This window comes from Exserohilum turcica (genome assembly GCF_000359705.1).
Source record: "Exserohilum turcica Et28A unplaced genomic scaffold SETTUscaffold_10, whole genome shotgun sequence".
In the NCBI taxonomy this organism is placed as follows: domain Eukaryota; kingdom Fungi; phylum Ascomycota; class Dothideomycetes; order Pleosporales; family Pleosporaceae; genus Exserohilum; species Exserohilum turcicum.
The window spans coordinates 1218045-1244598 of record NW_007359915.1 but is presented as its reverse complement, the minus strand read 5'-3'; the positions used below and the strand labels follow the sequence as shown (position 1 = coordinate 1244598).

The following is a 26554-nucleotide window of genomic DNA, read 5'->3' as shown; positions in this document are numbered from 1 at the left end:
AATAACTATAGTATTAGCATTATTAGCGACCTGAAATACAAGACGGAATGCTCACAGAGGATTAAGTCACAAACACGCTTGTGTTTAGCATACTCCAATCTATCATTAGCGTGGTTAGATTATTTTTCCATTCTAGTGAATAAAAAGATGTGGTGCAAAAAGGCTAACCTTCTTCACCATGCAGAAGGTCAAGTAGATATATCCCGACAAAAGACATTATAATTTCAAGCATATATGCCAATAGCCCCACTTATCATAATACAGCTGATAAGTTTTGAATAATATAGAATTTGCTTGTTTCGTGTTATTTCATTATAGCTCCAGATAGCAGTGTAGCTTGCTAGGGACACAACGAATACGAGCTCCTTCGTGGCTGATGGGGTTTGGACTGCGCAGCTGTACTATCTTGGCGCATCAATTTTGCGTTATTTAAATCTTCAGTTTCTCAGTCTCGGCGCATCGGCATACTATATCGAAGCTTTCAATCTTATACTATGTACGCGCATACCGTTTTGAATAGTGAACTATCTAGATAAATCCTATGTCTACATCCCGCTCTTCACCATCATCAATTATTGTCTGTAGCCTTGTATCGCGGCTACCACCTATTAATTCTCGCTACATGGAGACCACGCGCCTATGGGCGGACCTAGACACGATTCAAGACCGCATATGTGCTGTTAGTGCCACAAAGGAGGACACTTAGAGGATTAGAGAAAGAAGGTACCGGTTGAACTGCGAACTGCAGGTGCACGAAGCGCTTACAGAACCAAAGAACTGGCTACATGAGTCAAGCCGCTTGGACATTGGTTACAGAACTAGAGTCGAGAAAACTGGTTACTTAACATGATACATGACTTGCAAAACACATACTTAGTCATTCCCTCAGCCCCAATGACCACCTGCTTGTCAAATCTCAAAATCTCTTCCAACGGCCCTTACAGCAGCCACTATTCTATCTACACTTTCTTGCCTACCCCCCCCCCCCCGATCGCGGGCCAAAAGCCTGTTCCGTGACTTCTTTTCGTGTCGTAGGATTTATATTGCGGCTAAATACCAACGGGCCTCCGCCTTACAACTTTCACTTGCGTCCGCCAGCCAGATTGCTGCGCATCGTTTCGGGTATTGCAACCAGTCTGTAGATGTGACGATCGATTGCCACGCAAGAGAAATCCCACGCAAGCTATCTCAGAACCTTCAAACCCTCGACACCGTTCACCAGCCTTAATCCCCCCGTTTTCTTTTTTTTTCAAATTTGTTACATACCTTCAATTTCGTTACGTATGTCTTGGGCACTGTTGTACTCTGCTTTCCAGCACTTTGTGATGATTTGGCCCAGTAGCCCGAGGGAGGCAGTGCAGGGAAACTCGCCTTCCTGGATGCGCCTATCAATCTCATTGTCTGAACAACCACGGTATGGAATAGTTTTAGTCACAACGTAATAAATAACGGAACTAAGAGCAAAAGCATCGGCACGTGTTAATCGCAAGACTCCAGGATAACGATAACTTTTAGTTACAGCGACCAACAGATTAGATCCGTCGAGTGAGGACGCCCTAAAGTCTCCTAGTTTCGCATCTAATTCCTTGGTTAGGAAAATATTGCTATATAACAGGTCTCCGTGAATTACTTAGACAGAGTGAACAAAGGCGACGGCATTAGTTATCCACTGCACCCAACAAAGTCTCTACGTAGGGCTAATATTTGTACCCTTAGAAAGAGTTAAGTAGAGATTAAACCTAGGTGCATACTCTAAGCGTATACTATATCTATTAAAAGGCCTATAATACGACAAGAGTCTGTTATAGCTATTACGCTTTTAGAACTATTCGTAGATGCGCCTTTTAACTTAAAAGGAATTAGCATGTGTCTCGCTGTGCGGGGTTTTAATAACAGTCTACAACACAGCGTTAAGGAAGACCATGCCAGTGTTTCCCCAAGCAACAACATCCTTTGAGCCAAATCTAGCTAGATACTTAATTAATCTATTATCCATGTTCTAAGCATTAGCGAATTATACAGTTAATTAAAGCACAAGGCGCGCTAGCAAAAGTATAAGGGAGAAGTGCCGAATGAGTACAGGGAAGCAATTCACATGAGAGCGTAGAGTTGTTGAAAAGCTAGACAAGAGGCGTACTGGGCGTAGGTAGAGATGTGTGAAATTACCCCAATCAGCTATCTTGTACTTGGATTGATTTCCTACATCGTTGGAGTCGTGCGTTCGCAGCCATTTCCGGCTACTTAGGCATAAGTACGCGGCAGACAATCGACAGGATGCGGACAAAACTTGTTCCATGTCTCTGTATGCTGTGCCGTAAGTAACCTTTGATACAGCGTGTTCCGCGATACCGCCGTGTAGGCTTCGATCCCATTTACTAGCCTACCTCTGGATTTAATCAAGCTGTTCTCTTCCATCAGAAGTGTACTGATCCAATGCAGAAATCACGTGAGCTACTGTATGTATCCAGGAGCAACTACTTCAACAGTTTACCAGTTTAATCATCTCTATATGTGACGGAGGAAAACAAAAGGGGCGAGCCGCATTTATATCTCCATGAAGCAATACTGGCCGCCAAACTACCTACCTACCTATCTACCTCGCAAGCTTTTGGGACAGAAAAGTTATTCTTCCAGCTGCATCCTCAGGTAAGCCACACAGCTCCTTGAAGTCCTCTACTTCCTCGCCTTTCCTCTTCGTGCGGGCTGCAAAGTCAGCTAGAGGACAGCCTTTGCCTGGTCCGGAGTTGCAGTCTGGCAGCGCCGTGATGCCGTCGTTGATGTTTAGTCTGATAAATTTAGCTGGAGCATCTTGAGCGGCGCCATTACTGCTGCAAGACAGCAGTTCGAAGATGACGCGGCCGCCCATAGGTGAGACTTGGGATTTGCGCCATTTGCGGTCGTGCGCGATGTGTGTGGTCGGAAGGTGTTGGGCGTCGTTGATAACGTCGAGGGCACTCATCATGGGCGCGATGTCTCCGTCGTGAACGCTATTTTTCTCATCAGTTCACAGATTCCACGTATATTTCGACTGGTCAAGTCATTGAAGTAGATGGTAAAGGTGATAAGACTCACAAGCTGAAGAACAACGGTCCCGCCTCCTCCAGTCCTTGCACCAACAAGTTCGTCGTAGCATTTAACCAGAGCCACCCCATGCTCTTGGCATACTTTTGGCCCGGTCCCGCACGGTAGTAATGAAGGAGATCTCTTGCGTATTCAAAGCTGAGAAACTCTTCTTGCGTAAAGACATTGCACCAGTTGCTGTGTCCACGAACCGTGATTTCAAAGCCGCACATTTCCTGCATTGCGTAGATTTCTTCGTCGGAGAAATCCATGCCAGTCTGTGCGAGGAGGCGTTCGCGGATGGGTGGCATGTAGGAAGCGCGGTACTCAGCCATGAGACGATATCCCTTTCGCTGGCCGTGCTCTTTGTCTTTTTTGTTGCCAAGGCAAGTTCGGCCTGGTGTTAATGTGTCTGCGCCGAGGGAGGAGTGCTCGGATATAATTGAGAGACTTGCTGTTTTTGCGGCGGCATAGTCGAGGCCAAAGAAGCCTGAGGCGAAGTGTTTGGCTGTTTCAATGACTCTGTTGGAGTCGCTAGCCCAGAAAATGGTAGGATGTTCTTGATTGGCGGTAGCTTTGTCAATCAAATGTTGGTAGCGTGTGCGTAAGCGGACTCCGGTGGTGAAGGAACCAAGTGTGCCAGCAAATGGGCCGGTAGATGTAAGTTGTTCCAGGTGGTCGTCTATATTAATCAGCAAGCAGTGAAGTAGTTGTAACATCTCATCGCTCAAAGAGCAATGATAATAGCATGAACAACAATGATGATCGGGTTTGATCAGAGAGACTCAAGTAAATAGCAAACATACCTGAAGACCAGAAAAGCTCCCAATCATTGAAAAATGACAGACGCCCATCAAAAACCTTTCCACTTTCCTTAATACGCCTGACAACAGATTTCTGAGCTGTAACCCAGATTAGCATCTCTCCCAGTGACAACGTCCATCTGCTTACTCACCATGACCAGCTCTCCTCGTACGATATCGCTCCGCATGTCTAGCCATCTTGACGCACAATATCAGCACACGTCTTATTAAACCCCCGAATTCCATATCTCTGGAGAATTTCCGATCCAGGATGGCAGATTCAGAAAGCCACCAGCGAGTATCTCAGCAAACTCACCATATGAACCTGCACAACCTCACAGCCCTCCGGCACCGCAACACCCCCCTCAACAACATCAATCTTCTTCTCCACCCACGGCCCATTACCACCCAAGTGATACAAGATATTCCAATCTTTTGTCCTCGCCGCCGCACCATCCTTGCTCTTGGCGGCAGTGGCGTTCCCAGTGCTGTGCTGCGGATGCCACCAGCTCTCCCAGCTCGCATGATGCGGTTTCCCCGCGCATTCGGAGCCCAGATACCCGGGGTACTGCGCTACTGTCTGAACTTCTGGCGCACACAGAGAAGCGTATAGTGAGGGACTCAGCGCAGAGAGTGATGGGGAGTGGTAAACGATGTAGATGGCTGCGGCCAGGATGGCTGTGACGATGGCGGATGTTGTGATGATCCAACGAGGGGCCATGATGGCCGGGTAACGATGGCAATACCGGGGCGGACGAGCGTAGTAGCGAGAAAAAAAATAAGTGAACGATGCGTATTATGGGGGGTTGGCTGTCCTTCTTCTTGCCGGCCGTTTGGCCACGACCAACGATGCAGGCGGTGAAGAACGGGTGAACTCTCGTTCGCGCGCGAGGGTGGGTCGTGCCGTCTGCATTGTCACTGTGCTATGTGTATGTGCAAACATATTTTGTTTTCTTGGTTGGCTGCTCTTGCTCAAGCCAAAGCTGCGGTACCGCCTACTTACTGCACGGACCAGAAAAAGTATACACTGTCATTTGTTAGGGGAGAGGTGAGGGGCGGCTAGCAACATCGTGGCAGCTCTGCATATTGGTCCGCATCTTCCGTAATGCGCCGTCCCGAGAAGATACAAAGACGGCTGAGTTCAGCTGAGCGAAGTGGAACGCGTAATGAAATAGTGCATGTATTCTATATGCTTTACTGAGCGAGGTTGTTGTGACAAAGGAAATAACTAAAGACTACGATTATGTAAACGCACTGATACTATAGACAGAGAAGGAGGAAGTGATAGATGACCAAGCCAGTCATTTCCTGTTTCAAACGCCTTGTCGTGCTCAAACATGAGGAGCATTTTCACTATCCCAAAACGCCGTTTTGTTAGCAGTGGATTTCCTTCCAACGCCGCGTCTGCCACATTGTTCATCATGTGCAGTGTGTATTCCTCCCAGTCCTACCACCTTGCCCCCCTGTAAACACCCAGCCGGTTCCAGCAGCTTTACTCGACCAGCAGCTTTTCTGTGCTGTCCAGCGCTTCGGTGCCCGACTCCGAATCTGCACGAAAGCCTCTCAAATCGTCGCTGCCTGCTCTGCTTGCAGAGGGGCGTTGAGCAGCGCGAGGTGAGTCTGGCCCGTCCGAAAAGTTGCCCACGCTGCTCTCGCGAACTCGCTGAGCCACGCTGGCTGCAATCTTTTCATCCAGCATGTTTACTAACCGCTCCGAGTACTGGTCTAGCAGCTTAACCATGACCGTCTCCTCAAAAGCCTTGGTTTTGACTCGGTCACCAATGGCTCTCGCAGTCACAGCAAGCTCCCTTTCCACTTCTTTTGCGAGCTCAGAATTCATGTCATCTGAAGAATTCGCAAGACGCTTCCTGTAGGCCCGAAGCGTTCTGCACAGGCTCTCTGTCGACGCGCCAATACTACCAAATTCATGGGCAGGGGCTCTGGTGCGGTTTCTGGGCTCGACTGACGTGCGACGCTTCGATTTATGGTTGTTTTTGGGACTTTGGGGTGATGGAGAGCGATGCTTGTTTCTGCGGCTTGTTCCCTTATCTTGACAGGCGGATGTCCGTCCGTCTCGTGGAGTGCTGGTTATTGGAGAAGGGTCAAGTTTCGGAGTTGGCGTCAGGGAGAATTTTGATATTCTTTTTCGCAGCTTTGGCGACTTGCTCCGACTTGGTGTAGCCTCAGCCTCTTGTTGTGAGCGCTGGTAACGTGCCAATTCTGATTGTGACATTACGCGCCGCAAAGGTGGTTTGTTGGAAAGCAGCTCCTGGTTCGATGGTGTGTTTGGAGTGAGCAAATCCATAGATTTCGATGTTTCGGTACGATTAGGTGGTGCTGGAAGACCCAAACTCCACACAAATATAGTCCCGTCTACTGCCACAGTGACGAGCGACTTTTCGTTGGGCTCGTCTGCCGGGCTCCCGGGTGTGTGTACCAGCGCAATGTCAGAAACACCCTCCGTATGGCCCCAATCACGAGCAACTAGGGTACCGCTCTCCTCGTATACACGTATTGATTTGTCCGTGCTCGACACCCCGGCTATCAATGGGGTGCCCCAGCCACGGGACACGTGAACCAACGAGGACAAGACAACGGCATCGCCTCCGTCGGTATCGCAAGCCCGGAAGTTGCTGAGACATTGGCCTGTCTGTATGTCAAATTTATGGACTTGGCGATCGATGGTTGATACGAGAAGGACATCATCCTGCTCAACATCCCATGCTGTCGATACTGGAGTGGCTTTCAGCACAATGGCTCGCGACATCATGAAGGCGCGATTGGTTCCACTGTCATCCTCGCATGACAACAGTTCGCGGACCACCAGGGTCCTGTCACTAGAGGAAGACACCAGCCGTGTACCATTGCGTGAAAAAGTAATGCCGTTGACGGACCCGACATGCTCGTCGAGTGTTTGTAACAGGTCCCAAGTTTCTCCGACCCGCTTGAATACCTGTACGGTGCGGTCTCGGCTAGCACACGCGACAAATGCCATCTGAGCATCCTCGTAGATGGCAATACTAGTGACTTCGCTCGCATGTGCCTTGAACTCCAACGTACAAGTCTTTGTCTTGCAGTTGATGAACCTCAATACGCCAAATCTGTCTCCTGCTACCAGAAAGGCGCCGTCGGCGGTTGTGCGCACCGTCCTCAGCTCATTGGGAACCGCTTCGGGACCGTCCAGCTGTTCAAGTTGGACCTGAAGCGAATCCTTGTACGTACCCTGGCTCCAGAAGATGACGGTGCCGTCGGCAGCCCACGTGTAGTAGGACGCGCCAAACACATTGGGCTGGGTGAGTTCTGCGTGGACCCCTAGCACAGCCTTGCCGTGTGCAGACAAGGTGCGAATGACATCTCCGACAACCGCATCATCGCCATCAGAACACAGCTGTGATAGTCGAATGGCCCGCTGCGAATCCACTGTGACGACGTAGTCTTTCAAACAACCAATCACGCCAATTTGATCGCAATCCGTGACTGGAACAGTAGGAGATTCCACCGGCGGCGGGGGAGACGGTGGCGGGGTCAATATCCCAGCAATTTCATTGATGTTGAATGTTTTGAGTGCTCCTTGGCTACCAACGACGTGAAGGCGGCCTTTGACGTCGGCAGCGAGAGAGCTCACAGCGAATCCGGCGTCTACCAGCTTGGAGAAGCGTTGGTCTGATTCGGAGTCGTCAATGAGACATATGTCCCCTTTGTCGGAGGCCACAATAGCCTTGTCCTCGGCTATGGCGACGACACTGGTAAAGGTGGACTCTCTTAGGCTTTCAAGGATGCAGTTGCGCCCGGGTAATGTCTTGTGAATGGAGCTGGAAAGGAACGAAGCATCACTCTGGCGCGCCTTTGCAATTCGCATGGTGGTGTTGAGGTCGTCGATTTTCCAGACTTTGACATGGCGGACGCCGACGGTAATCAGCTTGTTGCCCATCCAGGCCATGCGGTTGATGCGACTGACACACTTGTTGCTAGCATGGAGGGTGGCGGCTCCGGTGCGCGAGTTGATGTGCCAGATGTATAGGAAGCCGTCGTTGGCGGAGCCCAGACTGGCGAGGAATCGCGAGTCGGGGCTGAAGGCGACACAGTTGACGCCAAAGGTGTGGTCTGTCAGCGATGAGAGGGGCGTGTCGCAGGGGGCGTCTGGGGAGGCCGAGAAGATGAGCACGCGCGGCTTGTATCCCGTCTAGAGCGCGTTAGGGCCATGCAGCATGGGGACGAAAGAGTGACTGGACTTGCCTCGCCCACAGCAAAGTATTTGCCGTCTGGGCTAAAACTGACGCAGGTTGCTGCCTTGATCTTGTCTCTGGTTGTCCAGGCTTTGTTGGTCGGCGAGTCTGCCCAGTCGTGGGCGCCGGGCGCGGGGAGCGTCGAGGCCCCGAAGCCGGCATCGCGCAGGGTGAGCGTGGTCCGGTTGCGGCTCTCGTTCTGCATGGGCGTCGAGGGGCCGCCGTAGATGGAGGCGGAGGGATTGATGGGGTTGGTGGCCGGGCGTGCGCGGTAGAAGCGCTGCGTGACATGGCCGTGGTCGTCTATGGCGGCAATGACGGCGGCAGCGCCGGCGGCATAGCCAAACGTGGTGCCCGAGGGCAGGCTGTCAAAGGCATTGGGCGAGTTTGTCGTGGTGCCGATGACCTGGCGCAGGGAAATGGTGACGTCGGCGCGTCCCTGCTTGACGGGCGAGCGCGGGGCCGACTTGTAGAAGGGCGAGGGCGAGGGATTGAGCTTGATGGCGGCCCCAATGGCTGGGCTCATCCGGGAATTGGAGGGCGTAAGCGACATGGCGGCCTCCAGGTCGATGGTGGAGGAGGGTTGCAATGGCGAGCCGACATGTCAGGAAGACGTCATGGCACTGGATGCGCCTGCTGTGGGAGGTGGGTGAAGGACTTGTCGCGTGCTGGGCGAGGGCGGTAGCGGTAGGGGAATCTTTTGGGGCGCGGCTAGGCTGGGAAGGGGATGTGCCGGAGCTATATCGTGGAGCCAGAGCGAGTGCGAGGGCTACCCCAAGCTGCGCGCGCCGTAGGGCAGCTAGGGATGACGTGGGCGAGGGGCGGGACGGACGCGAAGCATGTCGCGAGGGTGAAGGAAGCAGAGGGCAAAGGGGGGGGGGGGAGTGTGGTGGTGGTAGCAGCTGCAGGGCTGGGTCGAGTCGTCGGCGGCGGTGGGAGGCCGGGCTGGTTGGGCTGGCTGGGCGGGGGGGGGGGAGAGTGAATAGGCCCTCGACACCAACACGGGCGGTCAGGACGCAAAAGGAAGCGGCGATCGACGGCGCGCGCACGGGCATGCAGTGGCAGGGCAGGGCAGGTGCATGGTTCCAGGAACACGCGGAGACGCAGCCACTGACAGGCGCTCGCTAACGCCCATCACAATCACCTCAATATTCGCGGGGCTGGCATCCCTTTGCATCGCATTCCTGTTCCCATCCGCCGCCCATCCGCCTCGCCCTGCTGCCGTGATGCTGCCGCCGTCGCAGCCTCACCTCCCTCGCCGCCCTCGCCTCGCGGCACTCCAACGGCGCTGCAGCACCTCGCCCGCCTAGCGCACGTGTCTGCCTCTGGGCCCATTCCACTCCCTGCGGGCATGCACCTACTGAGAGTCCATGCACCACCAGGCACGACGTGGCAGAACAAAATACAAACACGCTCCTTTCCCAGCTCCACGCTCCCCAGCAGCATCATGCGCCGTCACGCTGCCCGCCGCCTTGGTGGGGGCCGTCCCCAGGTATCCAGTAGGCTGGCAGTGGTGGTGGTGCCGCAAGAGCCGCGAAGGCGAGGGTTGCTGGTCACCAGTTTGTCGCCATCATAGCATGGCTGCTATGCCAATGCCGCAATATCTCACATCTGGGTCCCAGGAACCCCCCTACCCACAATCTCTCCGAGGGCCATATCTCTGCATCCCCACACACGCCCTAGCGAGCCAATCTCTGGCGCCTTGTCTTCGCATTGAGCCCCCGGTAATTAGCAAAGGCGCAATCTGTACAGAGCCCGCCGGCACCGCTGCACTAACACAGTACATAAAAACCCCATATATATCGTGAATGGACGCCTCCTACCTCTACACGACACCTGTTGCTGCCAGCGACAAGTGGTACGCGTCGGCCATGCAACCCCCAAGAAGCCGCCAACGAGTCCACAAAACCCGCCTGCCAACTCATACCCTCCACCTCCAGCCTCTGATGCTTTGCCGAGCGTGAACAAATCTCCAGCGTGTGCACACGACGCGCCCCGCCTTCGGTCAGTGATAGCGCTCGGTATCCATCCGCAAACAAGATGATATCTGTCTCCTTCTTCAGGGTCAGATTGCACGCACAGTCTAGATTCACCAGAGACGCCATGGTAAATCTCAAGACACGCATTATAGGCCCGTTTTCTCCTAGATCTATTAGCTTCAAGGCAGTTGGATACGCAACCAGTCTCCAGAGTACGCTCCACATAATGAACCATGTTTCCAGCGTGAACTTGTATCTGCATACCGTCTACCAAGCATCACGACGAAAAGACTCGACCCATGTCAACCGTACGCTAGCAGTCCAAGACCAATCCGTGAAGCTCTCCAAGTCCCCTGATGTCCGCACATGCAATGCTAGGGTCCAGCCCAAATTCGTCTTCTTGGTTACGTCGTGCACGCGCCGCAGCTTGGTAGAACAGCGAGCACGCCCAGACAGAACATGGCCCCTTCACCTTTGTCTTTGTGCATCGTGTCAGCCAGGCTGATGACCGTGTCGCGCGTCTTCGTACTGGTAGATTGCGACTAGGGTATAGCGTGGAGGCAGATGCAGATATGATAGGGCGGGTACAGCCGCATGTCTTGGCTCGAGACCCTTGTCCAGGTAGGATAACGAACAAAGTCAACGACGAAATTGCCATCGTACCCAGCGCCTTGCTCGAACCCCCCCCCCCCGCCCAAAGGCTACAACCCCCCTGGTAGGCCTCCTTTATCCACAATTCCGGGAGCGCCTCAGACGTCCGAATGTACGTGATTCGGTCAGCACTGCGAGCGTCCACGAAACGACCTCCAGCGCGCTTTATTCGCGGCCGCCGCTACCCATCAACACCACGGTTACGCACATTCCATACCGCACGCCCGCTCGCACAAGCCGCGAACCCCCCGCCCGCACCCAATGGCACCCCCGCCGGCCAAGATGACGCCAGTCCGGCGGACCGAGACAAGGCGGCACCTGCAGAGGAGCTAGAAGACGGCGCGGTAGCGCTGGAAGACCCCGAACTACTGGCACAAAAACTCCAACGTGCACGGGAAACATCGCGCAGGTACTCGGCTGCCTTGCGACGCCAGCAGCGGGGCAAGAAGGTCTCGGGGCTCCCGCCTGTCCATATCCCAGACTGGTTCCTGAAGCGGAGGGTACTGCGGCTCCAGGACCTGCCTGGAGATCTAGGCCCGCCCACTGTTCTTTCAGTCCAAGTTACCCATGCGGAATCGGGAGAGCAGGCGACATGTGCACTTCCGGCTCAGCGCGATTCAGACCCCGCCCAGATCCTCTCGCGATTGGTACGTGGCCTGTGGAGTAGGCGGCTGGACGACAATGAAAGACACAAAGTCGAAAAGTATCTCGAGGAGAGACTGGCATTGAAAGAGCAGGCAGAGACTAAGGCGTCACAGCCGAGCAACAACGAGGCGGTGGCAAGCGCAGAAGACGAACGCCCGGACAATGTGCCTGTCGCGACAACGGCGCAAGACAGTGTTTTCAATGAGGCTTGGGCGAATCTGAGCAAGCTGCAAAACGACCCCGACATGGACCCCCGCAAGAAAATTGAGGCCATGAGAAAACAGAGTGCGAAACTTGGACAGGTGACCAAGAGACGAGAGGCTGCAAGGACCAGACAGATGGGCACTTCGCGACACCTATCCTCGCTGGTAGTTGCCGAAATACGCGCCACGATTGCTGCATCTCTGTCGGTGCTGCAGCCCGTCGCCAGCGACTCGTTTCCTGCTGCCAAAACAAACCTCATCCTCCACTCGCCCGCGCCCGAGCAGGAGACATCAATCGACGCATGTGTCACATCTTGTGCATTCGACTTGGGCGCTGACGTCATTGTATTGCATGCGCAGGATCTCGCTCAGCTCGCTGGAGACTACCTAGGCGAAGGGGCAGAGCCTTCACCACGTTCAATCAGATCACTGGGCTATGATACGTACTGCTTGAATGCAGACCTGAATGAATTCATGGTGGACATGCAGGAAACCGGTGGCGAAGATGAAGCAGACTGGTCGCAGTCCTCGTCGGTGGAACAGTCTGATCCAAATTCGATGCGCTCTCGTACCGTCCCGCTCTCCATCATTGCCCTCACGCCTGCTCTGCGGGCTATGACCCAAGATCTCAAAGGCTTACAACTGGGTTCCGCAACTGCGTTTGGGTCCTCTACCAATGTCTCTACCGACGACTCTGGAAGGAATCAAAGTCATGGCGAGATGCAACTCGAGGATATGAAGCTAGCCACTCTCCTGGAAACTTTGGTTGACTCAAACGACCTGAAGCAAAGCCGTGGCATCATCGGTGCTCAAACCTTGGTGAAATTTGACACATCTGACCAACAACACCATTCGTCCAAGGGCCCGGCCTTCTTTGACTACTCATTAGGGCAGGAAAGTGCTGAGCTTGATTTGAACTCGACATTACCAGTAGCTGCCAGGCCAGACATCAACATGGTAGTCAAGATTGGCCAAGCCGAGGATACACGCAACGTTACTCGGAAGCCTAAGATCATATATGTCAAGGACTTTAAGCAGCTCAACGCTACGCACTATGGCGGTCGCATTATCCAGAAGCTTGAGGAAATTGTTCGCAAGCGGCGCATTGCTGGCGAGAGCATCATGATTGTGGGAAGTACATGTTCACGCGACCTCACGCCTGAACTCAATCCCGGGTATGGATCTCGCTCACTATTTGAGTCTTGAGGCTAACAGGTCACAGTGGCGTCCGTGGGCTTCAAAGCGAAGGCGAAAGTAGCTTCTTCAGGACCATTGTGGTAGCAGCAGAGTCCGGCAGCAGCAGCACGCCAAACCTTGACGAGGCCATCGCATCTTTGGGCAGTAGTACGGCGTCATCTGCTGATATTTCACACTTGGAAAAGAGCAAACTCCGATACATTAACCTGCACCATATTCGAGACATGCTTCGCTCCTTGGATCCGTCTGTGGCCGCAACCATTTTCGACATGGACCAAACTCGATCACGCTTCCGTGAATGGGCACCGATATTCTCTCAGTCGCACTTTAGTCGCGTGCTGACGTATAACGAAGTGCACAGAGTGGCGCTGACAGCTCTGGGCCTGTTCCTGATGAGTCCGGCGCACAAGACGGCTGCCTCTGGGACCGCTCCAGTGCAACTAAGCTGGGCACATGTAGCTCTGGCGATGGGTTTGCTAAAATCCAGTGATACTGCCAAGTATGCATACTTTGAGAAGCTTGCCGAGATGTCGAAACGATCCAAGAATGCGCTCAGCAACATGGAAGCCAAGGTGGAGCAAGATGCTGGACAGAAGCACACAGATGAGAAGGCAATGCAACGTCAACGGAACCTACAGAAAATAGCAGCTACCGCCAACAAGCACGAAAAACGGCTGATGCCCGGTATCGCAGACCCAGAGCAAATCAAGACGACATTTGACCAGGTTCACGTGCCAACTGAAACTGTCGACTCGATACGCACAATCACGTCACTGTCGCTGCTGCGGCCTGAGGCATTCAGCTACGGTATCCTGGCGACTGAGAAGATCTCGGGTGCGCTGCTCTACGGGCCTCCGGGCACTGGCAAGACGCTTCTTGCCAAAGCCGTGGCCAAGGAGAGTGGTAGCTCGGTGCTTGAAGTGTCTGGAAGTCAGATCATGGACAAGTATGTTGGCGAGGGTGAGAAGAATGTTGCGGCCATCTTCTCTCTGGCGCGCAAACTGTCGCCTTGCATCGTTTTTCTCGACGAAGCAGACGCCGTTTTCGCGTCAAGAGACGCAATGCGCGAGCGCGCGTCACACCGCGATGTTCTCAACCAGTTTCTGAAAGAATGGGACGGCCTGAACGACTTGTCAGTGTTTGTCATGGTGGCTACAAATCGGCCGTTTGACCTGGATGATGCTGTTATCCGCCGCCTACCTCGACGCTTACTCGTCGACCTCCCTACACAAGCCGACCGGAAGGAGATTCTACGGATACATCTCAGAGGCGAGCAATTGCACGAGTCTGTTGATCTAGAAGACATTGCAAAGCGCACTCCGTTCTACAGCGGAAGCGACCTGAAGAACATTGCCGTGTCAGCCGCACTCGCCTGTGTCAAGGAAGAGAACGAACAAGCCGCCATAGCCGCCTTGAAGGCTTCCGACGACGCACAATCAGCAACTCGACAAGCCGAGTCGGACGCATCAGCCGACGCATCCGAGTCCCACCAAGAAGCCTCATCGCAGCAGCCTCCAAAAGCCGCGCATCTCGTGCGCGGCCAATCCTACTCGTTCCCTGAAAAGCGCATCCTGCACCCGCGCCACTTTGACAAGGCGCTCCAGGAAATCAGCGCCAGCATCAGCGAAAATATGAGCAGCCTCAACGCCATCAAGAAATTCGACGAGCAGTACGGCGACCGCAAGGGAAACAAGCGCAGAAAGGACTTTGGCTTCGGCATGGCTACCGAGCGAAATGAGAGCGCTGCGCGAGTAAGAGTGTAAGACTAGTCTAGTTGGTTGTGTGCGTGTAATTGAAGAGCTACGGGGTTGGGGGTGGGGTTCCATACATAGACCCAAGAAAAAAAAAGACAAACGAGGGGCTTTGAAACATATGGCTTGTACAGTATCATTAGAAAAACCTCCTTTTTTTAGAAAAAAAACATGAATGCTCGAGTCCAAGTATGTGGTGGTAAAACTCTCTTATTCGCTGTGGCTGTAATGTTGCCTTCCCCCCCCCCTCCCCCAAACAAAAAGTATATCTATGCGAAACATGTGCATGTATCATGTGATCGGGTATCATCGTCTCAGCTACCTATACTGTACATTTTACACACTTACGTGTACACTATGTGTACGTACCAGTACGGGTACAATATCTAAGAATAGAAAAGGCGGGCTACGTATACGAGAGAGGCCGCGGTGGGGGAGGGGGGGAGGTGGAAAAAAAAAATTTAGAAATCTGACTGTTTCGTTTCGCCTTTTTTTTTCCAACTCTCTTGTTGGCGGATATTGGACACATTGACATTAACATGATGCATTCCCCCCCCCCTCTTCCCCTTTTTTATTTTATTTTTTTTTTTTAAAAAAAAACCCTAATTGGTGAGTGTCATGGCTGATATGGCGTATGTATATATGTCGCTTCGCTGCTGAGCGGAAACAGACGGGATACTACAACCTAGGTGTAGCTGCTAGGTGTACACCTACACCTGGTGCTGACAGGATAATATCAGATATCGCCGTGTTGCTTGCGGCTTTGTACACTACTTAGGTGTAAGCGAGGCAAAGAGGCAATATACTTGCGTGGCGGATGGCGAAAACAGGTCGAATTCGCCACTGACGGTTCCTCAACGTCGCTTGCAGCTTGGCTCGCACCGCCACAGGGAATCGGCTTGTGGTTGGGAGGGGGGACGGGGACTAGCGTGGGTAGCTGGTAGTGGTGTGGTTGGGGGTTGGGATGATAGCTGTGGCAGCTGTGGTCCATGCACTTGGATATGGGGTGGAATCATGTGCGTTTGCACATGGCGCTGGCGGTTTGGACTTGGTCTTTTCTTGTACTGGTACTGGTACTGGTACTAGCACCGCACTGTGCGCGGGGTATACATAAGTATACTTAAGTATACATAAGTGTACATACGCCCAAGTACAAGTATAAGGGTCCTACACTTACGCACCCTAGCCCGTTGACCGTAGCTGTCTAGCTGTCTAGTAGCTAGCTGGTTTCTACCCCACCCTCCCCTACCACGGGAGGCGAAAAAGAAAAAAAACGAAGAAGCTACAGGGCCTACGCATATTGACGTTTCCCCAGTTCCCATACACATATTCAAGGCATCGAAACAAGAATCCCTTTTCTTGTATCCCGATCCGATCCAATCCAATGCTATCAAGCGATTACCCCCCCTCACCCCGGGGCCTCCCATACATACATACACGTTACCTACGTAGCCCAGCCCCGCGACACACGAGCAGCGAGCAGCCTTCGTACGCGAAAGAAAACGAAGGCGAAGCCCAAGACCAAGACCAAAAGACCCTGGATGATCGGCACTGCCACTATGTGCCCTCGAATCCGCGTTGCACCTTTGAATTGCGGAGGACATGTGGTGGCTGTGCCTTGCTGAGCTATGCTGAGCTGTGCTACCAAGACTAAAACCCTAACAACCTACCTACCCCCCCCCGCCCCCCCTCATCTTTTTTTAGCCGCCAAACCTCAGGCCCACCCATGTTGCGAAGCGAATCGATGCAGCCACAGCCATTCAGGTGCTGGCCCCGCGGGAAAAATCATTAACAGCAATAACAATAAGGAGCAAGGAATACACCTACGTCGACGTGGGTGAGGTAAGTAGTGTACACCTGAGGCGAAAAGCTCGACTTCGCCACAGACTAGGTATGCAAAAGTGGGGCACGCCCGGCTAGGACTGGGCCAGGGCTACTCGGATAACATGGATGCATACACTACACTACGCATACCATACATGGGGAGAGGTTGGGGTTGGGACGGGGGGCACTGCCCTGTTGCTGTTGCGAATCCTTATTTTTTTTCCCGTTCTTCCTGGTCTACCTGTCTATCGATTGAACCTTTTTTTCTCTCTGTCTCTCTCTCTCTCTCTTTTCTCACTCGCTTTTTTTTTCTCTTGGCTTGGCTTGCATCTTCGCGATACGGCTACGCCTACACTACGCTACGCTACGCTATACTACACCTGCTTGCGAACGATACGAACGAACGAATAAGCGAACTCATGACGACCAAGTCGCCGCGCGAAACAAATACTATGCAGCACTAAACCAGCCATATACTCCCATCGCTTGCGCAAATACACATTTCGCCCTACCTAGGAACCGACGATTCGCATTCAGGGTATCGTTTTTATCCATATCCTCGTTTTTTTCTTTACCGACGCTCGCTGCTTCAAACAAACACATACATGCTTTCGCTACGAACATGGAGGCTCTCGGCGCTGCAAATACTACTTATCGGAAATGCATATTTGGTGGGGACATGTGTGGCGGTACACGGCGCGGATGTTGGTGTTGATATACCTCCACCAATACCCGGTATTACGGCCGCGCCGCGTGTAGATGGTAGTAGCGTGGAGGTGCGAGAGCTGCGGCGAAGACAAGCGGACGATCCCGATGCGTAAGACATGCCTTTTCCCCTTCTAAACTCGTCCAAAAACGCCTTTGTTGTGACTTTTCGAAACTAATCTCGAGTCCAGAATCCAGCTTCTCGGCATCCTCGCCACCGCACTACCCCAGTCGCTCCGCCAGATTGCCGCGACAAACATACCCGCTGTGTCGAGCATTCTGTGGAACGAATTCCTGGATAACAATCGTCCGCAGTGGTTCAATGAGCTGCCGTATGACGTCCAGAGTTATTTGATTAAAGAGTTTGGGCCTGCGACTGCGGCACCGCCCGCCACGGGGCCGTTGCCAACTGACGTCACTGCATCTGTGACTGGAAGCCCGACGACAACACCAACGAGCATTTCGCAGGCGTCGAGTACAGCGTCTTCGGTGCGGGAATCGCAATCGTCGGTGTCGGTGTCGGAGAGTTCAAGGAGAATTACACCGACGGCATCGTCGAGCCAGACTTTGAGGTCGACATTCCGAGAGTCGTCGTCGCTGCTGACTACTTCGTCGGCAACCACCTTCTCGACATCAACATTAGCCTCTTCAACCCCCAGCCCAACCTCCAGCGCAACCCCCAGCACAACTTCCAGCACAACACCCAGCGCATCATCAGACCCCGTAGCCCCCGCATCTAGCTCCTCGGGCCTAACGCGCAGTGCGAAAATCGGCATTGGCATCGGCGTACCGCTTGCAGCTCTCGCCCTCGCAGCCTGCATATTCGGATGCTGCATCTTCATCCGACGGCGACGAAAACAGCGCATTGAAGGCAGTCAGCCACCCTCATCACCAGGCTTCATCCCGCGATTTTCGTTCCAAGAGGGCCGGTTTGAACCAGAATACTATCAGCACCGTGCGCCGTTGAATCCCCGCTTCGCAAACCAGCATCAGCACGGCCACTTTGTCGACGATAGGAACTGGGATGAGGAGGAGGGATACGATGCAGCGCCCTTTTCGACAGCGTACCACGGACATATGATTCCACCAGCAGCAGCGCCCACGCCGTCGCAAGCGAACATCCTAGCGAGAAACAGTATGCCAGAGTCGCCGAGTGATGTAGGAGCGATGTCGCCTACGAACATGCAAGACGACCACAGGCCCATGCTAGCACCCGCGCTGTACCACAGCCACTCGTCGAACCGCGCGCGGGGAAGGCGAACAAGCCATAGCAGTCTACACTCTGTGGCCGAGGTGACGGAGCCGGATGAAGCCAATGCCGACTCACCTGTTCTAGGTCGTCAGCATTATCAGCAGAGGCGCGGCTCCAGGAACAGCGGTAAACTACCAGTCATCGAACCGTTGCGCATCCCTGCTTCCGGAAGTATAAAACGCAAACCGATTTCTTCGCCTCAAGAAGCAGAAACATCGCAGAACTTATTATCCCGCCCGGCTCTCGCTGCTGCTTCACATACAGCAGCCGGGCAACACAGCGGAAGCAGTTCGTCTGCCCTCGCTCTCTCCAATATCTCGTCCTACCTTTCTTCTCACGCCTCCTCCTTTACCTCTGCCTCCCATTCTTCCTCTTCTTTCTCGACGAACAAGCCTCGAATGGGATACAATCACGCGGGATATGCCTATCTGGAGGATTATGGGCCCGAGTGGTATTACAGGGGCGGAAACGGGGAGAACGGGTATCATGGGTATCATGGGTATGAGGATGGGGGTCCAGGCCCGCAAGAAGACAAAAGTAGGATGACAGAGTGGCCGTTGAGGAATTCCGACGGTGGTACTGAGGCAGTGTATGAGAGAACACAGAGTCCCATGTGGGATCGCGTGTACGACAGGGTTTGATGACGGTATGGCCTTTCCTTTGTTCTCGGTTTGATCCTGGCATGGTACATGGAGTACAGGCGTTGAACTAACGAGGAGATATCCACTCCTTTGGGTTATGGGCGACGATAGCATAGTACATGGCGCCATGAGTGCGCACGTTTTCTCCCATCGATATACCCTTTTTGTAAAAACACATACGCATATGGAGCTAGCTAGTCAGTAGGTTAGCGTGATAGCGCACCATGAACAACAAAGCAATAATGACAGCGCAATACAAGATACTCTGCATGGCATCCAAAATGTGCATAAACGTTGACTCGCTATATCTTTGTCCGAGTAGTTTACAAACCCCTCTTCCGTCTCCCGTGTGTCGACAGTACATATACTCGGCAAAAAGACGATTCCGCGCCAGGTGCAGCGACGCAACGCACACGTGTGTCCATGTGCGCCGTCGTGTGGGTGAAGATGAAATGCTATGGTCGTGATGATTAGAGTACAGGAACAGCGTCTAGTCGTGGAACTTTCGGTTGTCGTTCTCGCCGAAGAGGGTAACTCTGATCGAGGGCAGGGCCTGGGACTCGAGAAGCTTCAGCCGTTCTTGGAACGTGTTGTTGATGTCAATCTTGCCGTTTGTGCCGACGATGATGGCGCCGCCAGCCCTGTGTGCACAAGTTAGTCGCAGGCGCAGGAATCGGCAGGCAGCGCAACTTACGATCCCTCGGGCAGCGGGTCGCTCTCGTCAATGGTGATGGCGACGTCCTTGCTCATGGTCTTCTTGAACTCGGCCTGGGCCTCGTCGATGGCCTTCTTAGTCAGGTCGTTGTCGGCCTTGCGCACCTTGACCTGCAGCTTGTCCTCGTTGAGGGCGTATGCGCCCTCGAGAATGAGCTTGGCCATGATGCCCTGGTACTTGTTCTTGTCCTTGGATACGTCGGCCAGCTTCTTCTCGGCGTCCTCGAACAGGCGGTTGAGCAGGTCCTGGCGGGCCGACAGGATGCGTAACCGGCTCTTGTTGGAGACGGTGGAGCGCGTGATTTGCTGCGACATGCTGGCCTGCTTGAACTTCTTCTCGTACGCGGCGTCGATGGAGGCCTGCTCCTGGCGCACCAGCTTGGACTTTTCAATGGCAAACTCCTCGTCGGCCTTGAGGCGGATCTCGTTTGCCTTTTCCATGGCCTCCTGGCGGATGAAGGCCGTCATCTTCTTGAGCTCGCCGGCGACCTGCCATGGGGAGGCTTGTTAGCTGCTGCTGCTGCTGCTGCGACGGGTGCTGACGTAGGTGGTGGGGAGCGGGCGGGCGTCCTACCTGGTCGTCGGAGAGGGCGTGGACCTGCGACATGATGGCGGCGGTGCGGGCGACGTTCGGGGGGTGTGGAGGGGTGGTGGAGGGGTGGTCTGGAGGGGGTATATGGGGGGGGGAGTGTGGGCAGTGACGGAGCTTGGGCAAGATGGTAGATGTGCACGGGAGCTCTGGGGCAGCGGCGCGCTGATTGGCTGTCTGCCTAGGCACGTCTGCCCTCTGTCGCAGTCGAGCGAGCTCAGCTCAGCTACGCACGGCGCTGGCTTGGCGCGTGTCTTTCGCAGCGCGACGCGTGCGGGCCGTGTGTTCGAATCCCGCCTTGTCCGCCCGCGCACCGGCTGGCATTATTATTGTTGTTATTATACCACTGTTATTTGCACGGCGCACTGGGCGTGTGTGAGCGAGGGCTCGTGTCGGCGCACCTACTTGTACTGACTACATCATCAGTCGGCTGATCCCTGCCTCGCCCGCCGGCTAGGCGTCGCCCAACCGCCTCGTGCACTGCTGGACTTCACCGACTCGGCGGCGTGACGATTTGCGACGACGCCCACGTCTCCACGCGCTGCGCTGTCTGCACCCCCCGAATCCTCGCCCCTCGCCCCTTGCCGCTCTGCCTCCTCCCATCCGCACAGCATGCGCCCCGCCCCCCGGTAGCCATCCAGGCGCAGTCCACCACCACCCGCCCGCCGACAGTCATGGTGGAAATATCACCCGGCGCGAGCGTCGCTGTGAGTCAAGCCGCCTTCCCCAGTGCCAAGCCGACATAGTGCTGACAGCTCGCTCGCCAGCTGGGCGTCATCGTCGGCCTCGCCTCGACCAGCATCCAGAGCGTCGGCCTGACGCTGCAGCGCAAGTCGCACCTCCTCGAAGAAGAAAAGGACATTGACGACGAGAGACGGCCTCCGTACAAGCGGCGCAGATGGCAGGTATGCACGCCCGCCGCCGCCGCCCCCACGGGCCTCTGCTGATGCGAGACAGCTGGGCATGCTCATGTTCGTCGTGGCCAACATTGTCGGCAGCACCATCCAGATCACCACCCTCCCCCTCCCCGTCCTCTCCACCCTGCAGGCCTCGGGCCTCGTCTTCAACTCGATATGCGCCTCCATCATCCTCAGCGAGCCCTTTACCCGCTACTCGCTCGTCGGCACCCTGCTTGTCGCCGTCGGCGCATTGCTCATAGCCCTCTTCGGCGCCATTGCCGAGCCCTCGCACAACCTTGATCAGCTGCTTGTTTTGCTGGGACGAAGGAACTTTCTGCTGTGGATGAGCACAACGGGCGTCGTGGTTGTTTTGTTGGTCGTCGCCACTTGGGTCCTCAAGCGCATGTCCCCCCGCACCACGCCCCGGCTACGACTGATACGAGGAATGTTCTTTGGATGTGTCAGTGGCATACTCTCTGCGCACTCGCTGCTCATTGCGAAAAGCGCTGTTGAACTCCTAGTACGGACAATTGTGGACCGTCACAATGAATTCAACCGTTGGCAGTCCTGGATGATCCTCATCGGACTGGTTGTGTTTGCCTTGACGCAGCTCTACTACATGCATTGTGGCTTGAAGCTGTGCAGTACGAGCGTCCTCTACCCGCTGGTGTTTTGCGTCTACAACATCATTGCCATTATAGACGGATTGATCTACTTCAACCAGAGCGACCGGCTGTCGAGTCTTCATGCTGGACTCATCGCACTTGGCACAGTCGTCCTTCTTGCAGGCGTTGTTTGCTTGAGCTGGCGCCTCGAAGACAGCGACGAAGAACCATTATCGCCAATAGCGCACAAGGACCCAGGCAGGGTTCCCTTGCCCAAGACTGTACTCCTGCCTGGCCTCGGCTTGCCGCATACCCATAGCACAGACGAGCCTACATCGCCATTGCCTACCGACGAGGAAGCTGGAGGCGAAAATGGCTACTTCTCTGCCAACCACAAGCCCGCCGACGAAAGAACACCACTACTAGCTCGACCACCGGCTGGTCCTGCTCGAACCCTCACTAACCCTAAGACGCGACTATCACTAGATACCAAGGCGCTCAAGAGCCCTCAGACGACTACATATACACGCAAAACATCGCGAAGACGACGCTTAACTACTTCCGAGGAAACACACGAGATCTGGGATGAGTTGAACGATCGGGAGACTCTACCCTCGCCCGCTATTCGATCGGTCGATCTCGAACGACGACCCAGATCCGGCACCTTGCCCCCGCGCAGAAACACCGCACAATCTGCCTGGCTCAACCACATGCGCCGACGATCCTGGTTCGAAGGTCTTGGCCGCCAATCCACAAGCATATCGCAAGGGAAAAGACCGGCCGACTCTTCTACCTCGCCATTACTCGGCCATCCTGCTTCAGACAATGGAGACGCATCTGACGCCGATGAATTCGACGCATCCAAACGACGAACATGGTGCTATGGCTCAGAAAACAAAAGCCAAGAAGCCCTGAGCGACTGGTTTAAATTGAAATGGCTGCGCACGCGATGGCGAGAAGACGAGGGAGACGGTGATGGTGAACAAGGACATGGACCATGATGTTCTTTTTTTTTCTTTCTTTTTCTTTTGTAGCAATATAACGAAATCGAATATTCCAAGCATATCTCAATTGGGTAGGATCTTAATCATCAGGCGGGCCTTTTCTTCTTTGTTCCTTTCCTGCTTTCTTCCTGTTTTTCTTTTTTTCTTCTTTTTACCGCTTTTTTTTTGGATTTCCCAACGGCGATACATTCGCGCCCTTTTTTCTTCTTCTTTTTCTTCTAGTGTATACCTAGTCTTAGTTTGCAGCATTGACATTTGTACAAAACTAGTATAGTCCCACAAACAGGGGTTCTTTGCATATCCACGTGCCACCTTTTTAGCCTACGACGGCGACTGCTTGTAGTACTAGTCGAGTTTAATGGCGTGGTCCGAGCTCCGTGGATCAAACTAGCTCACGTGGTAGTGGTAGTGGTAGTGGTAGTGTGGTGAGGACGAGGTAGCGTACTCTTTTGTACCAACAGTTTTTGGGGGGGTTTGCAGTGTGTGAATAGTAGTATTATTAAATCCATTTTACGAACAAACGAGTCGATATATCCTGTTCCATGAAAAAAAAGGGGCCTAGTGTGTTGTTACTTTGCACATGTATTTTCGACTGCGACACGGCAATAACCCAACTCGTTCACTCAACTCAACTGCATCCCAGTCCCTTCACACATTACAACACACACACACACACACAGCAGTTTCCTACTAAAACCCAACCACGACACTGCGATCATAATTTTTTGTTTTTCCTATTGATTATCTACAGTGCCATGTCTATTACCTTGAATAATGTAGTACCTTCCACATCTCCCTACTTCTTGTCTACATACTTGGCTCTTTTTTTTTCTGCGCATACAACGTGTTCGTACTATCACTATGTACAACCACTACAACAACAGCAACAACACCACCGCATGCATACATGCCGTCCCATCTTTACACAGCCCCCTTTACCAGCACCACCACCACCACTACACCTACCATAGAAGCAACCAAACCAAACAAAATAAAAAAATATAAAAAAAGACCCTAAAATAATTACCTCGGTACTGTGCGCGAAAAGCAGAATCTCAGCCAATAGCCATGTATGGGACGATAAGTATTGGGTCGCGAGAACAGCAGGGATTACTGGTCTAAGTAGAGCGCTGGGCGAACAGGCTGGGTCCTGTGCAATCACGGTGAGACATTTCGGCTGGCATGGCAAAGGTAGCAGCAGTGTGCGTCACTGATGGCGGGCGAGAATCTGGGAATCTAGGGATCGAAGTGGTGAGGGATGGTGGTGCGGGGAAGTTGGGCTGCTATGTATGTACATGTACCACCACTTTAGGTAGATATTAGGGGGGGGGGTTTACTTGCGTCCAATGTCTCGGGTTTACATGAGGTGTAATTGGAGGGACTGCGAGTGGGAGTGGCTTGTGCTTTGTTTCTGATTATTTTTTTTCTTGAGTTTTTTTTTCGGTAGAAATGTAGGGGATGGGTGTGGAGTGAAGCTTGTTTGGACCTGTGGGTTTGGGCTTGAGGTGCGGGCGTGGACCATGGTCGTCTGTGAAAGGCGCTGTGTGGTTTCTCATGGTACTGCAGTTGGGCTTGCGCTGTGTGTGTGTATATTGAAGCAGATAGTAGAAAGTCGATACGTACTCATAGATTTCCCCTCACAAGATACCGACGCATGTGAGACATGAGCGGGAACAAACTGCTGCCAAGACCGTCGTCAAGGTCACGAGTGACGTCGAAGACATATTGCTATACATAGATAGCCTTCAAAGAAGTAGATCTGGCCCGTTAGTTCACAGCTCCCTTTGGCGCGCAAGATTAGGTTTACAACCCAACACCCGCCACAGGAGATGGTTCGGCCTACGCTAACAATGTCTTACACAACGCCAATGTAACATGTCATCCATTGTCATTATACTTACATATCCAGTCGTGATTCACACTAGGGACTACAAAACTTTAATAGCTTGCAGTAGCCAGACACACTAAGGAAAAAAAAAGGTTCGGCTTTACCGGAACGGAGATCTAACATGTCTGATTCTTACAGCGCCCGCGATCTAAGCGATTACCACAGATTCAGACGGCTCTTCTGCCGCAAAACCGAACTTGGGGCCGGGGGCGATGGGACCGTGTACGAGTATGAACACCGGCGCACCAAGAAGCTCATCGCAGTCAAGGTACCAAACAACGACCATGTCACGGCAGCCAAGACAAGCGTGTGCCTTGCAGGGGAGGTTTCAAACCTACGGATTCTGGGCAAGCACCCGCACATTGTAACCATGCTCGGCTGCTGCGACGACTTCAAGCCTCGCGGGCCCGCCGTCATGCTTGAGCTGTGCGAGCTCGGCGACCTCCATTCCTTCATGGACAAACTCAGCGCGCAGCAGCTCAGGCGGGGCAGCAAGACATGTCGCGTCCCCGAAAACACTATTTGGAAATTCTTGCGCGACATGGGTCTCGCGATAGACGTCTTGCACAACCACAACATCGCCCACGGCAGCGGGTACTTGCACCGCGACCTCAAGCCAGGAAACATCCTAGTAAAGTATCCGGACGGGTGGGCAACCGAGGACGGAGTTCCGGTAGAGCCCACGTTCCAACTGTCAGATTTCTCGCGAATGAAGCCGTATCCGCGTCCTTGGTCATGGTTGAGTGAAACCACTCCAATGACGTGTGATGGCAGTAGTAATAGCAGTAGTGGCAGTGCAGCTCAGACAAAGGAGGACGAGGACGAGGACGCCGTCTTCTGCGGAACCCCGGAATACGCGCCTCCACTTCACGAGCAGCGGGAGGCGAAGCCCTCGGGGGATCTCTGGTCGTTGGGTGCAACGCTCCAGACCCTTGCTCTGGACGCATACCCCATCCAATCCCACGAGTCCTTCATCGCAGAGCGCAACAAAGCCCACCGAGACCATCCCCAGCTCGCCGACAAGCTCGAGTGGACCCAGCTCGAGTGGCGCACAAGTCTCCCAACCGTGTACCGCCCGCTATCCGCATCGTGTGCAGAGCTCCAGGAAACCCACGATTTCCGCGACTCGATACGGAATCCCAGACGGGGAGTATACGAGGACCGGAGGCCGTATAGCGACGCGCTCAATGCCTGGTACTCGGCGCTGTGGAACAAAAGCGAAAGCGAGCGCATTACCGCAGCAATGCTGGTCCGATATCAAGTCCCCGGCGCTGAAGCCGAGATGGCGATTGCAAGAGACATGGAGGCGGCGGAGTTGTGTCTTGATGAAGCTAGGAGGATAAGAGAAAACGTGGCCATGCGACGTTCGGGTCTGGGGAGAAGATGAGGCGGGCTGGGATAGAGGAGAGGGGGGGGGGGGTGCAACCCGGGGAAGCGGCGGCGGTATCTAGGTACATATTATTACATAGGCACCCCCTCATCAGAAAAAGTGATACACGTCCGTGCCCACAGAACACCAAAGTTTAATAGGAACTTTCTACGTCGATATCTTTACAACTACAATAGCTTTTTAAAATCTATCTTAATATTATTATACTACTACTATAGTAGTATTTATTAAGAAGAAAGGGGTTGTTATTATCTAAAGGCTACACTTAGCACTGTTCGATAGTGAGCTACTATATAGCGCTAGCTGAAAGGCAGCTTAGGAGTTGTATCACTTTTTCTGATGAGGGGGTGTAGGTGTAGGCACATATACTTATGCGAGGCAGCCCGAGGTTCAAGCGACGACGGCTGGTGTTGAGAGGGATGCTGTGGATTGGCTCCATGATACGAGGATCGCCAGGCATAGCATTACCACGTTTTGCTATCGGAGCAGAAAATCCTTCTCGTTCTAGTCGCTGTACGCGTCATATTA

General features: G+C 53.5%; 8 protein-coding genes across 8 annotated transcripts; 5 read left to right on the top strand and 3 right to left on the bottom strand.

Annotated features, from left to right (window-relative positions):
* Positions 1–2593: 2593 nt before the first annotated feature.
* Positions 2594–4584, bottom strand: SETTUDRAFT_158436 (uncharacterized protein; the record flags this gene model as incomplete). Its single annotated transcript, XM_008023451.1, has 6 exons — positions 2594–2987; positions 3073–3742; positions 3867–3962; positions 4016–4061; positions 4180–4436; positions 4461–4584. 6 exons carry the CDS (start codon positions 4582–4584, stop codon positions 2594–2596), a joined length of 1587 nt encoding a protein of 528 aa, XP_008021642.1.
* A 488-nt stretch (positions 4585–5072) lies between these two features.
* SETTUDRAFT_182441 (uncharacterized protein) lies at positions 5073–8845 on the bottom strand. Its single transcript, XM_008023450.1, has 2 exons — positions 8100–8845; positions 5073–8046 (listed from the first exon to the last, which is right to left on the bottom strand). The coding sequence occupies exons 1-2, from the start codon at positions 8640–8642 to the stop codon at positions 5356–5358; spliced, it is 3234 nt and encodes a 1077-aa protein (XP_008021641.1). The 5' UTR covers positions 8643–8845; the 3' UTR covers positions 5073–5355.
* A 449-nt stretch (positions 8846–9294) lies between these two features.
* On the top strand, positions 9295–9906 carry SETTUDRAFT_166821 (uncharacterized protein). The gene has a single exon (XM_008023449.1). It carries the CDS (start codon positions 9667–9669, stop codon positions 9895–9897), a length of 231 nt encoding a protein of 76 aa, XP_008021640.1. The 5' UTR covers positions 9295–9666; the 3' UTR covers positions 9898–9906.
* Positions 9907–10829: 923 nt separating this feature from the next.
* Positions 10830–14654, top strand: SETTUDRAFT_182440 (uncharacterized protein; the record flags this gene model as incomplete). The annotated part of the gene is made up of 2 exons (XM_008023448.1): positions 10830–12742; positions 12790–14654. 2 exons carry the CDS (start codon positions 10830–10832, stop codon positions 14525–14527), a joined length of 3651 nt encoding a protein of 1216 aa, XP_008021639.1. The 3' UTR covers positions 14528–14654.
* A 1983-nt stretch (positions 14655–16637) lies between these two features.
* SETTUDRAFT_166820 (uncharacterized protein) lies at positions 16638–19191 on the top strand. Its single transcript, XM_008023447.1, has 2 exons — positions 16638–17156; positions 17236–19191. Exons 1-2 carry the CDS (start codon positions 16945–16947, stop codon positions 18935–18937), a joined length of 1914 nt encoding a protein of 637 aa, XP_008021638.1. The 5' UTR covers positions 16638–16944; the 3' UTR covers positions 18938–19191.
* Positions 19192–19220: 29 nt separating this feature from the next.
* SETTUDRAFT_125313 (uncharacterized protein) lies at positions 19221–20310 on the bottom strand. Its single transcript, XM_008023446.1, has 3 exons — positions 20226–20310; positions 19632–20140; positions 19221–19578 (listed from the first exon to the last, which is right to left on the bottom strand). Exons 1-3 carry the CDS (start codon positions 20256–20258, stop codon positions 19428–19430), a joined length of 693 nt encoding a protein of 230 aa, XP_008021637.1. The 5' UTR covers positions 20259–20310; the 3' UTR covers positions 19221–19427.
* Positions 20311–20914: 604 nt separating this feature from the next.
* SETTUDRAFT_45176 (uncharacterized protein) lies at positions 20915–22864 on the top strand (the record flags this gene model as incomplete). Its single annotated transcript, XM_008023157.1, has 3 exons — positions 20915–20947; positions 21008–21145; positions 21198–22864. 3 exons carry the CDS (start codon positions 20915–20917, stop codon positions 22743–22745), a joined length of 1719 nt encoding a protein of 572 aa, XP_008021348.1. The 3' UTR covers positions 22746–22864.
* A 1893-nt stretch (positions 22865–24757) lies between these two features.
* On the top strand, positions 24758–26023 carry SETTUDRAFT_101294 (uncharacterized protein; the record flags this gene model as incomplete). Its single annotated transcript, XM_008023445.1, has 2 exons — positions 24758–25361; positions 25437–26023. The coding sequence occupies 2 exons, from the start codon at positions 24758–24760 to the stop codon at positions 26021–26023; spliced, it is 1191 nt and encodes a 396-aa protein (XP_008021636.1).
* Positions 26024–26554: the final 531 nt, after the last annotated feature.